Source organism: Gavialis gangeticus, unplaced genomic scaffold (assembly GCF_001723915.1).
Source record: "Gavialis gangeticus isolate Ggan-Ray unplaced genomic scaffold, GavGan_comp1, whole genome shotgun sequence".
In the NCBI taxonomy this organism is placed as follows: Eukaryota; Metazoa; Chordata; order Crocodylia; family Gavialidae; genus Gavialis; species Gavialis gangeticus.
The window spans coordinates 58,557,235-58,569,736 of record NW_017729024.1 but is presented as its reverse complement, the minus strand read 5'-3'; the positions used below and the strand labels follow the sequence as shown (position 1 = coordinate 58,569,736).

Genomic DNA, 12,502 nt, shown 5'->3' with positions numbered 1-12,502 from the left:
TGTCTAGGTCCCTTCCAACTCATTGATTCTATGATTCTAGGATCTGGAACTTTGTCTCCTATCCAACTGCACCCAAAGACTTCTCTGCATTCCTATTTTAGAAGAAACAGGTAAGCCTTCCTAGTCAGTCTGGTGCATTCTGATTGACCACTATCTCCTTGCAACCCTTTCAGAGGGAGCCAAAATATGTTGGTTCCACCTGCGCTAGAGCTTGAATATCCTCTTTAGGAAGTGCTTGGAGATCTAAACTCATTGCTCGTCTCTCCCAGGTTGTATCTTTCTTTGGACAGATGCATCAGAACTGCAGTACCTCTTGAAGGGGACAGAGACAGCCTGTTACACCTTGTCTTGAAGGGTGTTGTAGACTGGTGCAGGAAGAAAGCAAGATAAACACTACAAGTTATATGGGATGGAGGAAGGGAGGAGAGGTTGCCTGTGTTCTATAATACTGATAACAGAAGAGTGGGGGCGAAAGATTATTTCTAGAGCTTGTTTATATTGAAAACCTCCTGGGAGTAAAGAAAGGATTTTGCCTTGGATTATTTTATGCCAAAACTTGCTGTGGATCAAATCTCCAACTCAACCTGAGCCAAATCTCCTTACAGTGTGCACGGTCCAGTCTTTCTGTGTGCAAGGACAAAAGAGTTTTGGAATCCTATACAAGAAATGTACATGCTTGTTCTCCCGGTTACCATTGAGCCAGCTCCACGGGGACTTTGGTCATGATACTGCAGAGCAGGGATTTTGGGCAGAAAGGAAGTCAGCCCTAGTATAAAGCTTGATAAAATGGTCAGTACTTGAATGGAGAAAAGCTGTTGTTTTCAGGTGTCAGCGGGTGCATCTACACAAGACACTACGGCACTGTGGTGATGTGCTATGGTGCTGTAGCACCATTGGCAAAACAGTGATGCTGCCACTACATCAGCGTAGCAATGTACTCCCTCATTATAGTGCATTGCTCTGGTAACATAGTGGCCAAAAATAACCGTGTTCAGCTGGCACTGCACAGGATGGGCTGGTACTTCCAAAAGGAAGTACTAAATGACAGCACAGTAACAAAGGCACCATACAGTCACGTGTAGATGCGCCCAGCTTGCTGGAAGATTTTACCCCTTCCTATATGGGGTCTGCTACCTCCAGACAGGATGACCATTCCTTGGGCTCCTGCTTGTACCAAATACAGTGGATCATCTTCTCAGTGAGTGGAACTATCAAGATCATGTATCTCAGGTTCTGATATGCGAAGCCATCCTGGTTCAGCACCAGCTCTTTCCATAACAGGGCAGGTGTTTTTCTTGGAGACAATGCAGCAAGTAAATGGTAGGATGGAGTAATTGAAGCATTCTTGGTTGAGGGATTTAATTGATGGATAGTAGGAAACCTGGCCACTGCTGTATGCCAGATAGAAGCCTATGTGGAGACTAAGTCCCTGGAAGGCTCACCCTGGCTGCATCTCCAGGTGACAATTAAAAGAGAGTATATGGGATGCTCTGATGTACCAACATGGAGGAAACTGAAGTGATACATGTCTCCCATAATCTAAGTGCCACAGCCAATCCTTGCTATGTGTTTTGCTTATGAGCAAAGGGGGCACTAAGCTAATTCTGCCTCTGTATAAGGTGTAACTTTGTGCGGTCTTCTGGGTATATCTAAACCTCTATTCTGGGGTGAGTTGAAGGCCCTCCCTCAACTACTCCCAGTTCCATAAGTCATTCTTCCCAGTGGCATAACAAGCGGAGTTGGCACGTGGGGCAAATCCTCTAGGAAAGGGGTTCCCAACCCCCAGGCCACAGCCCGGTACCAGGCCATGAAGGGTTGGCTGCCAGTCCGCAGCAGGGTTGGCTGCTGGACTGGAAGTCCAGAAGTGACCAGTATACTGCAAACCGGCAGCCAATCCTTTTTATACTGAGCATAAAAAAGGGTTGGTTGCAAGCTCGCAGTATGCCAGTCACTGCTGGCCTGCAGTTTCCTGGTCCACAGCCACTTCTGGTCCACAGTTTGCCTGTCCACAGTCACTTCCAGTCCTCAGTCATTTCAGGTCTGCAGTTTGCTGGTCCACAGCATAAAAAGGTTAGGAACCCCTGCTCTGTGGGGGTGGCATGCAGATTCTGAGAAAGGGGGGCAGCATGCAGATTCCAAGAGCAGGGGCAGTGGCAGGAGATGGGGGGGCACAGTACAGCAGTGTGTCCCATGCCAGGAAATCTAAAACAGTCCCTGGCTTAGCATCTGCTGCTGCTGCTGCTGCTGCTGCTGCTCCCACATGCTTTGCACACCTAGGCTGTTGCTCTTAAAAAAGCAGCAGGCAGAGACTGTTTTGGAGAGCCTAGCATGGGTGTGGAGTCAGAGCCCAGACTCTACACCAGTGTGGGGTAGTTACAGCACCCCTCCTAAGTTGGTACCCAGTATTAATTAATTATCTCTCATCCATCCCTAGTTATACTACTGTTCCTTCCCCATCTATACTACTTTGCTATTGCAGCAGGCAAGAAGCACAGAAGGAAAGATTAATAGAGGGCAGGGTTATTACTACATGAATATGAACAGAAAACTCAAAAGGAACTCTTCTAGGAAACACCCCTCCACCCCTGCAACTACTTCTCTTTCCTTTTGTGCTTGTTTTTAATTAAGGACAGGGAGTAGAATGCAAAATGGCTAGTGGTGGACTTCCTGTGTTACACACACTGCAGTGTGACTTCCTTGAGCTGAGCTAAGATGTTGGTGTAGGAGCATCTAATAGCAATGGAAAACCTAAACAGCAATGGAGAACCAGAAGGAAAGCTGCAGAGAGTGAATGGAGGGTCCCTCACCCTGAGGACTTACTAAAGAAAGGCTTAAAAAGGACTTTCAGGAGAACAGAGCAAGATCTCTTGTGCCTGTGTTGTGGTGATCAAGGTGGCCCAGTGGGAGAGGATAAACCTAGGAAAGGAATCTGCATGAGCCAAACAGGTGTTTGGTCCAAAGGGAGTGGCCAGTGAACTCTTATGGGACAGATACAGGGCCAGTAATGGGGCAACACATAAGGCGTGCACGTGGGTGCATGTGCACCCCCTGAGCGTGGCAGTGCACCCCCTACAAAAAGGCACTTCTGAACGGACGCCGCTCGCCACCCCACCGCCAACACCGCCAGCGGCGTCTGCGGGAGCTCCCACTTACCACCACCATGCTCCTGCCACCGCCATGCCCCCCAGCTGCTGGGAGCATGTGTCGTTCATAGCCAGTACAACAGGGAGTGTGAGAGAAGGACTGCTGCCTGTCAAGGCAGGCAAAGCCCATGTCTCACGCTTACAGAAGGGCTCCCAGCCACCCAACAAACTCTGTAGCTTGACCAAAAGGACTAATAAGAAATATGCTACTACTTCTGAATGGACTAATAGAGGTTTCCTAGGTAATAAGTCTGAAGTTGCTAAATCCTCTATGGCTTGTTCCCAGCAACGAAGTTAAGCATTATTCGGTGCATCTACACATGCAATGAATGTGCCTGAATCTTCTGCATAGAAAATTCAGGGGTATTAAACTGTGGCCCCACATGCATCTGAATGTGCACCCATCAGGAGCAAATTTTCTCCCAACAGGAGCAATTCCATCTAGGGCTTCTCCTTCCCTGTTCTGCCCCATTGCAGCAGACAGGGGGAGCTCCAGACTCCCCCAGGTGCTAGTCCCAGGCCTGTAGGGGACATGGAAGCTGGTCCTGTCTCCATAGGGTGGAGGAGAACTTTCCTGGCTGCCTGCTCTCCCTGCTCCCTGCAGCCCCTGCTGCTTAAACTGACTAGGAGCAATTTGCTCCTGTTCAGTGTCTATATGTGTACTTCAGTGCATTAGTTTAATGTGCCGATTTCTAGTACCTGTATCTACAGGTACTAGAAAACAGCGTATTAGACTAATCTACTGCACAGTAATTGCTGTTCATGTGCAGATGGTGACACTTTACTGTGCATTAGTCTAATGCTCAATAAAGCATCTCATGTAAACACACCCACTGAGTACTCAGTGACAGCAGCTTCTTGCTTTTTTTGCCCTGTTGGGTAAATTATCACATCCTTAGGCTACATGCCCAGGTATACCAGGTGCCAGACCCCAAAGACATTCATGTAGCAAGGGGTGGGTGACTAGGACACCACCCCTGGCATTCGCTCAGACGAGGCACAACAAGCATGGCAGCTGTCACCACAGCCAGCCCAGCTGCCACCGCTGCTGCAGCCAGCCTGGCTGCTCCTGCTGGCTCTGCTGCTGCCACCACCCAAGGCACAGAGACCTGGTAGGGCCCCAGTGGGAATAATAGATTAAATACTTTCAAGTCACCTAATGTACCATAAAGTATCCCAAAGGGTTTGCTGTCTCCTCATGCTGCAGCTATCCTATCAGGTGCTAGCCAGTTTTGCAGCTGCTAATGCAATGGGGACTCCCAGCCATCTCAGAGCTCTGTGCAATCACAAGGCTTGAACTGCTCTAACATTGCCCCTGGTGTCAGTTCAGGTGGGTAGATTGGTGCTGCTGTCTCTGAACCAGTGACGTTGTGACCTTTCATATGGTGGCTCCAGGCTGCTCCATGTGACTGCACAGTGCACAGGTCCTTGAGAGTAGCTCTCAGTATAACACATGGTCCACAGTTAAAGCTGTGCTGTACTGCGTCTGAGAACACTGTATGATAAATAATTTGTAGTAACACATGGTTTTAATTTCTTTAATATAGAGTGTGTTTTTCTGTAGAAAGCACTGAAAAGCTACATAATTAATCAACCTACTACTCATGTATAGTGTTGGAGACATCTGTGCATGTAGAGTGGTGCTTAGTTTTCCAAAGTGACACAACCATGTGTTGATGTTCTGGAAAATGGCTGATCAAATCCATCGTGTTCTCAATTTCCTGTCTTTAACAGGCTGGGGATGAGGAAGCATGCTGTTCCAGCATTATTTGCAACAGAAAATGAATTAGTTACATTAATGTGTTGCCCCCAAAAGCAGGACCACTGCTGACTTACCACATCAATTATCTGTAGCAGAGACAATTGTAGCTCCACGAGAAGGGGCTGGGAGTCATTCACCACAGGCCTTTCAAGGCGATTGTAGTTTTTCAGCAGTTCTCTATACAAGCGCCTCTGGCTCTCGCCCTGCTGAGAAACTTGCAAAAAAAGAGAGAGAGTGGTGTTAATTAGGCAGCCTGAGCAGATCAGAAGGTCCATTTGGTTTTGGATGCTCTTGTTCTGATTATGAAAGCAGTATCACAGAAAGTAAGGGTCTTTCTCTTTGCTCATGCTATGTTCCACAGCTCCATAAAACCCTGTGCGCTTATAGGTACCATGTGCCTGTTTCTATTGTGCTGCAACCGGAGAGCTTGAGCTGGGTGAGCTGGCCAGGAACAGTTAGCTTGCTTTGTCAGAAAGGCACTGCCGAAGCACTAGGTCTGTCTAAGAGTAGTGCGCAAGCAGGAAACTGTGGGGACCTATCACTTCTCTCAGCAAACTCAGACAACTGCAGGTTTCTTATAACCAGCGAACTTGCAATTTTGGTTGGTCTGGAAAATGAGGAATTACATGGGCTAATATGACATAGGATGTCTTACTGGTTCAGACCAGGGGCCTTTCTAAGCCCAGCATCCTGTCTCTGGCAATGCTCAGGAGTTTTTCTTTCAGAGGAAGACACAAGAAACCCCTGTATGGGTAGTGTGAGGGTTATGTGGTGAACTGTTTGGATGTTCCCTGCTGAAAGTGGTATTTTTGGATGGGCTTTGTTCTGGCAGCAAAAGGGTTAATGGCTGGATTGCAGCAGAGCTAGGTATGCCCTGGCTCATGGCACTGGGCCCTCTGGATGGTGCTGGAAGGGCCTTTCCTGAGAACTGGGCTCTTTATATAGAAGCAGGGGAGCTGGAGAGTGCATATGCATATGCCTGCGTGAGTGTCTGCCAGTACACAGCTTGCTGGAGTCCACTGAAGCCTGCTGATGTGCTGCCCCAGAGAGCAGAGACGAAGAGAGTCTGCCTCATGAGGATTGCAGCTAGAAAGTCTGGAGCGGTGGGTCAAAGACATGCTGTTAAGGTGGGCAGGGAAGCCGAGACCTCCAGGGATGAGAGGCAGTTTCACTGCAGAGACAGTGAGGAACAAAGAAGTAAGCATTGGGCAGGGGTGAGAGTGAAGCGCTAGGAGGCAGCAAGTGTTGAACTTTTTTTTTGTTGTTCTGTCTGCCCCAGGCCTGTGGTCATGTTTTGCCCTGGTTATTAAATTTGGCCTGTTTTTATCCCTGAAATATGTCTGCCCCTGTCATTTGATGTTTCACCTCAAGGTAAGTTTGCCCTGTCTGGGCTACAACTCGGGGTCGCCTCACAGGCAGTTATAGAGTAGTATGCTTATAGGGCATTTTCTTCCCAATCCCAGACACAGGGGCTGCCTTATGGTGGGAAGCTTGAGAGTGGAAAGTGTGTGGCTAGGTCTGTGCTATGGTAGATGATTGAACATGTTCTTACTGTCCATGGATCTGGTTGTGGCAGACCCTTGGCCAGATGCTAAGTGTGGGAAGTAGTGAGGACTCCCCATTTCCCTGCCCTTTGTGGGGCTCATAAGGGCCGAAGCAAACTGCAGCCTCTGTGCTCAGAGGGTCCAGGCTGCCTATCCAGATCTTCTGCCACAAACGGCAGAAAGAAGGCAGAGCTATGACTCTGGTGAATCACATGCCAATTAAAGGACCAGGGGAGAGAGCCGGGCTCCATTGAAATCAATTGCAAAACTCCCACTGAATTCACCAGGGTCAGAATTATCACTCTGAGATACTGCAATTAAAGGAGGAGAGCTGTGGACGAGGTGGTTTCTCTGTGTATTTCATGCTGCCCTTGAGAAGAAGCAGATCTGAACTGCTGCAATAGGAGATAGTAACAAATAGGTGCATCTGGCCCCATACAAATGTCTAATTCTTTTAAAAACCCACCAGACCCCTTTCTTTCGTAATCTTTGCTGTGGTGAGTCCCATGCTGTGGAATTGTGTGTTGCAGGAAGAGGATGGTTACATTCCTAATCTTTTTAATTCCTCGTAGATTTTTAATCACTTCTTTCAGTGGATTCACCTTCTTTGTACAGGGAAAGAGGCACATTTGCTCCTATTTACCTCCCATATTCTCTGGGACACGTCATTTTGTAAACCTCTGCTTTTCCCTCTCCACCCTCCCTCCCACTCTTGCTCTTGCCTTTTCTCCATCAAAATGTCTTTAACTTCCACCTATATGGAAGGCTTTCCAATAGTAAAGCCTTCTAGTAATTTCCATTGCTCTTTTCTCTGTCTCTAAGCAGAGCAACCTTTTCCTATAATAGGGTGACCAGAATGAATGCACCATTCAAGGCAAGAATATTTCCTTGATTTATGCAATGGTATTACATTAATTGCAGTCATATCCCCGTACCCTGATGTTGCAAAGTACTTATATATGTGCTTAATCTAGCTTCACCAAAGTATTCATATGCACGTGGTGTGTAAGAATATTAATGATTAGGAGTTGCTGATTATGCGTGTACAGTGCCTGGAACAGTAATGACACTGTCTCTGGCTGGGGGCCTCCAGGCTCCACTGCAATACACATTAATAATGATAATTTCATGCTTTTTTTAATACAACACAACGCTATGCCTGCTCGTTTTGAACATTGCAGCACTCTAAACAGATGTTTTCTATGAGCATAATGGTATACTGTGGGGAAGGAAAAGGGGGGAGGATTTTCCTCTGTGGTTACAGCAAATATCCTTTTGACAATCCAAATAAATCAACCAGCTTGTCTTTCTCCAATCATTTATTGTGCTCTAAGGATCCTAGCGGACTGGAACAGTATGTATTTTCTTTACAGAAACTAGGCCTGTTTAGTAATTTCACATGTTCTAGAGCTCCTATCTAAGGCTGCTTGCAGACGTTAAAAAAACCAAACCCACGTTTTACTGAAAGAAGCAGCACGTTACTTCAGCTCGGCTCTGCAGCGTCTGTAAAATTGGGCGCTTCGGTAGGATTTTTGGCACTTTCATCTAAAGCTGATTCAATCAGCTATAAGATAAGAGTGCCAAAACAGCCCCAATAAAGCGCCAGATCTTTACAGACACTGCCAAGTGAGGTTGAAGTAATGCATAGCCTCTTCTGCGTATGCATGGGGCTGAGCATGGGAACGTGCGGAGTTTCAAGTAGAGCACCATTTTTGGTTTTTTTTTAATACCTGCAAGCATGTTTGTAATTTCCAAGGTCATCACACATGCTTTCTATTTTAAAGATATGTGAATTTTCCGCCACCTTATGTGGTAACTAATTGCAAAAAAAAATTGTGTATTTTTGTTAGCAGCTCTACTGCTTCATATTTCTGGTGCTCCTGAACACCTTGGACAGTACCATATGGGTGACCTATTGCAATTCAAATGATCTGGTTGCTACATCGCTGATTTTTTTGACATTACAATCTAGGATTGTACCTCATCCTTACGGTCAGCAAAGACTAGCTCTGGCTTGGGTATCTCTACTACACACAATTGCCTGTTTGCTTCTCTAACTGTATCTCTCTCAGTCCAACCAACTCATTGATTTGCTTGCAAGTTTCCTTATTTATTTTGCATTTCTTTGGCTATTTCCAGATTCTCTTTTCGCCGGCCGTACTTGAAGTTCCTTTCTATTGCCTTCACATGAGCTCTGTTTTCACTTTCTTAACAATACCTTTATAGTTCAAATTGACTCTTGTGCTTTCCAACATGCCCGTTCCATTTTATCTTGCTTCCACGTTTGTTTGGGGGTATGCATGTCTTCTGCTCTGGTTGCAAAAGAAGCCTGTGCTCTGATCCTAAGTACTTAATGTCACTTGTCTTCAGCTTTTACATAGTCAGCTTTGTTTCAGCTTTTGAAAAACAAATCCTACGTCACACATGATTTGTTTTGATTTTATGAGGCTGACAAGGGGACTGGGGCTGATGAGGGGGCTAAAGACATGAGCCCTAGGTTGAAAAAGTCAACTATTCAAAAGTGAGGCTAGAGTTAATCTTACCCTTGAAACCATAACTCCCATTCCTACCATGTATGCAGACATTACACCCCTCTGACACAGGAAGTGACATGTATTATGGAACAGTCTGACCTATGGCACATAGGAACTGAGCAGCAGAACCAGAACCAAAACTCAGGTTTCTGGGCCCTGATCTCTTGCTTTAATGAAATAAAAAACATATTTTCTCTCCTTGCCAACCCATGCTTTATTCACTGTCCTTCTTGTGCAACAAATGAAGCTGGGCTATTTTGAAAAAAATACATGATCATTAAATCAAAGGCCCTCCCCCAATGAATACATAAAAGCAGCTGAATAGAATGGCCTTATTTCTGACATTTCCTAACAAGAGCACCTGACATTTGCAATATTAACACTCTTCTGTTGCAGACGTTTTTTTGAAAAAATAGTTTTCTTGTGGTTATTTTTATAAAGAAAACAGAAAACCATCATGTAGAGCCACACTGACTTCTGCCTGGCCAGCAGCAGAGTCTGAACCCAGGGCCCTTAGATCTAACCCCCAGACCTTTCCACTTGACATGGAAGAATAACTGACAGTAGCAGTACTCCATTGTTACCCTCTGCATGAACTAACTTATGGGGCATTGTGACATGTTTTGCCAGTGCCTTTCACAGCTATTTGCAAGACAACATTAAAAGAATATGAATCAGGATTTGTGGGGCCTAATCCTGGCTTTGCAGTGAACAGTAGCTTAGGGCACAGCCAAGGACGTATGTGTGGCATATTCAATCTGAGTAGCTGAGACGACAGTCTGTCCTAGTAAAAAACCAGGGCTGTTATACAGGTCCCTTATAAGCAACTTTGTGCAAGCTCTGTTACCCTACTACAGGGATGATATTTCCCTGCCTCTGACAGTAGCAGTACTATGCCTTGCTTGTGAAAAAGAGCTGTCAAGCACACAGAATTATTAATGCCAGTCAATAGAAAAGCTGAGAGATATCAGTCTATTTCTGGCTTCTAACCAAGCATTCCTTCCTCTGGGCTAAAGAGGCAGCTGCTACTACTATGTCCCAGGTGGACATTATCCAACATGGGGCTTTTAAGCATGCTCAAGGGAGATGAAAATCTGTGACGGCCAGAAAGTCTCTGAGTTGGGTATGAGGGTATCCATGGGGTGGTCACATTCTCAGGGCAGATGGAATAATCATACATTTGAATAACAGGACCCAAGGACCATGTGCAAGAAGTGATTATTCTGATTTCTAACCTGGTCAAATCTGGGTGGACTTTCTGGGACCATCAATGATTTTATCCTAATGCAGAAAATAAGTGGTATTAAAGAGCCTGACAGGGGAATCGTGGATACCAAAATGCTCTTTCAGACACAAGGACCAACGCCTGGCAGCTGAAGCCAGGCAAGTTCTTATTTCAAACAAAGCTCAACTTTTTTTTTTCGCAAAGAGAGGGTGATTTTATCTTAGGATATATTGACAAGGGAGGTGGTGGCTTCTCCCTTTCCTGATGTCTTTGAATCAGGAAAAGGGGCTGCCTTTCTAGAAGCTGAACTTTTGCCAGACACAAGTTACTTTACTTTGCAGAGTTGTGGGACCATCCCAACTGCTGCAAGGCAGGCATGGGGTGCCTTGTCATGGCCTCAGGGGGAGGGCAGCAGGGCAGCCGGCCCTCATCCTTCCCCGTCACACGTACAAATCTGGGGGGCATAAGCCCCCCATGCTCCCCTGGGGGCATGCATAGTGGCAGGGAGCCAGCCTCCCGCTGCCCACCAGATGAGCCACCCAAGGCTCTGCCCCACTCTCTGCCCAGGCCCTGCAGCTCCACATTCTGGCCCTGGGCTCTAAGCCCCAGGCCTCACGCAGCCCCCAGCTCTACCCAGCTCCCCTCCTCCCTCCCTCCCTCACTATGAGGACCTCAATGCCCACTCTCAGACTTACCTGCAAGGAGCTGCAGGAGCTGCTCTCCACACTGCCTGGGTGGCATGTGCATGTTTGCATGTGCATATGCACATGGTGCCCCCTGCCTGATCACCTTTCTCCCTCTCCCCCCAGCCCCTTGAAGGCTGGAACTCTACCAGCCTGCTAGGGGAAACCTGCCATTTCCCATATTTTCTCCATTGAAAGAGAAAATCTGTGTTTTTCTCCTTAAAAGAGAAAACCCCTGTTTTTCTCCTTAAAATGAGAAAATCCACATTTGTCTGTGGTGAATGGAAAATCAGGATCCCTGGTAAGAAATACCCTGTAATCTACAGGAAATCAGATTAAATAATCTAGTTGTCTGTTCTGCATTAAACTCTAGAAACAAGTGTGTAGATCCCCAACCAACTTCCAGGACAGGAGTTGGTATCCTGTCAGAGAAGCCCAGTGCTAAGTGAGGAGTTCACACATTTAGGCCAGGGATGAAATACACAGATGGAACTATGTGAAGAAATTCACGGATACCAGATGCATATGCATTAATTCTCCAGTCTAGTCTATCCAAGGCCTTCCTAAGTCACTCCACTGTCTCCTGCACATGTAAAGCAATCCTTCAGGAAGCCTGAAAGGCAGCGTGTGTTACTTGTTTGAAATCTGGAATGGGTCAATGTAAAATTGCTGTCCTGGATTGCATGACACTACAGACACAGATTAGGTGGAATATCCTTGCTGTTATCCCCTCAACTGGAGGATAAGCCCTATGAGGAGAGACTCAGGGACTTGGACCTGTTCAGCTTGAGTAAGAGAAGGCTGAGAAGTGCCCTGATAGCCACATGTAAGTACATCAGGAGAGAACACAAAGATCTGGGGGAGCAACTCTTCAGGAGGGCACCTCAAGGGAGGACAAGGACAAATAGACATAAACTTATAGAGGGCAAATTCAGGCTACACATAAGGAAGAACTTTTTCTCTGTAAGGAAGAACTTTTTCTCTCACTAGAACCTGGAACACACTCCCACCAGAGGTGGTGCAGTCACCATCATTGGAAGTGTTCAAAAAGAGGCTGAACAGGCACCTTGCTGACCTTGTCTAAGCACAATAACTTCCTGCCCACAGCAAGGGACCAGATTTCATGATCCTACAGGTCCCTTTCAGTTCTACAATTCTATGATTCTATGATGGAGCTGCAGCAGATTATGAAGCAATGTAATATAATTCTGAAACCCTTGAATAGCTTTTAGTTGTATCAAAAGGTTTCACCCAGTAGAGGAGATACAGATGTATTTATTTGCTAAGGCAGGAGCTCCTTGGGAGGGGCAGTTAGCATTGAGGGTGCTGACAGCCATGCAGCTCCCTGCTGTAACTCATGGCACTTTGCAGAAAGCATCATGAGTTACAGCATTCCCCGAGACCCAACAGACATTCACTGTTGAGTCTGGGAGGGTGTGACAGGCTCCAAACTCACTTACCACCATGCGGACATCTTAATGGCTGGGCTGGGGGCAAGCTGGCCACCATGCAGCTGAAAGGTGCGCTAGTGGTTGGTCTGGCACCAGAAGGCTCCAAACTTTAAAAAAGCCCAAAAGCAGAGCTCAGGGAGAGAAGTTGGGGGGGGGGGGG

At 46.6% G+C, this 12,502-nt stretch overlaps 1 protein-coding gene across 1 annotated transcript in view; it reads right to left on the bottom strand.

Moving 5' to 3' along the window:
• The window catches only part of LOC109297408 (neuronal acetylcholine receptor subunit alpha-7-like), a 201,686-nt gene that overhangs the window by 169,531 nt on the left and 19,653 nt on the right, over positions 1–12,502 (bottom strand). Inside the window, exon 2 of the mRNA XM_019517137.1 lies at positions 4,980–5,119. Within this exon, the coding sequence (XP_019372682.1) occupies positions 4,980–5,119 (140 nt within the window). The remainder of the gene's footprint in view (positions 1–4,979; positions 5,120–12,502) is intronic.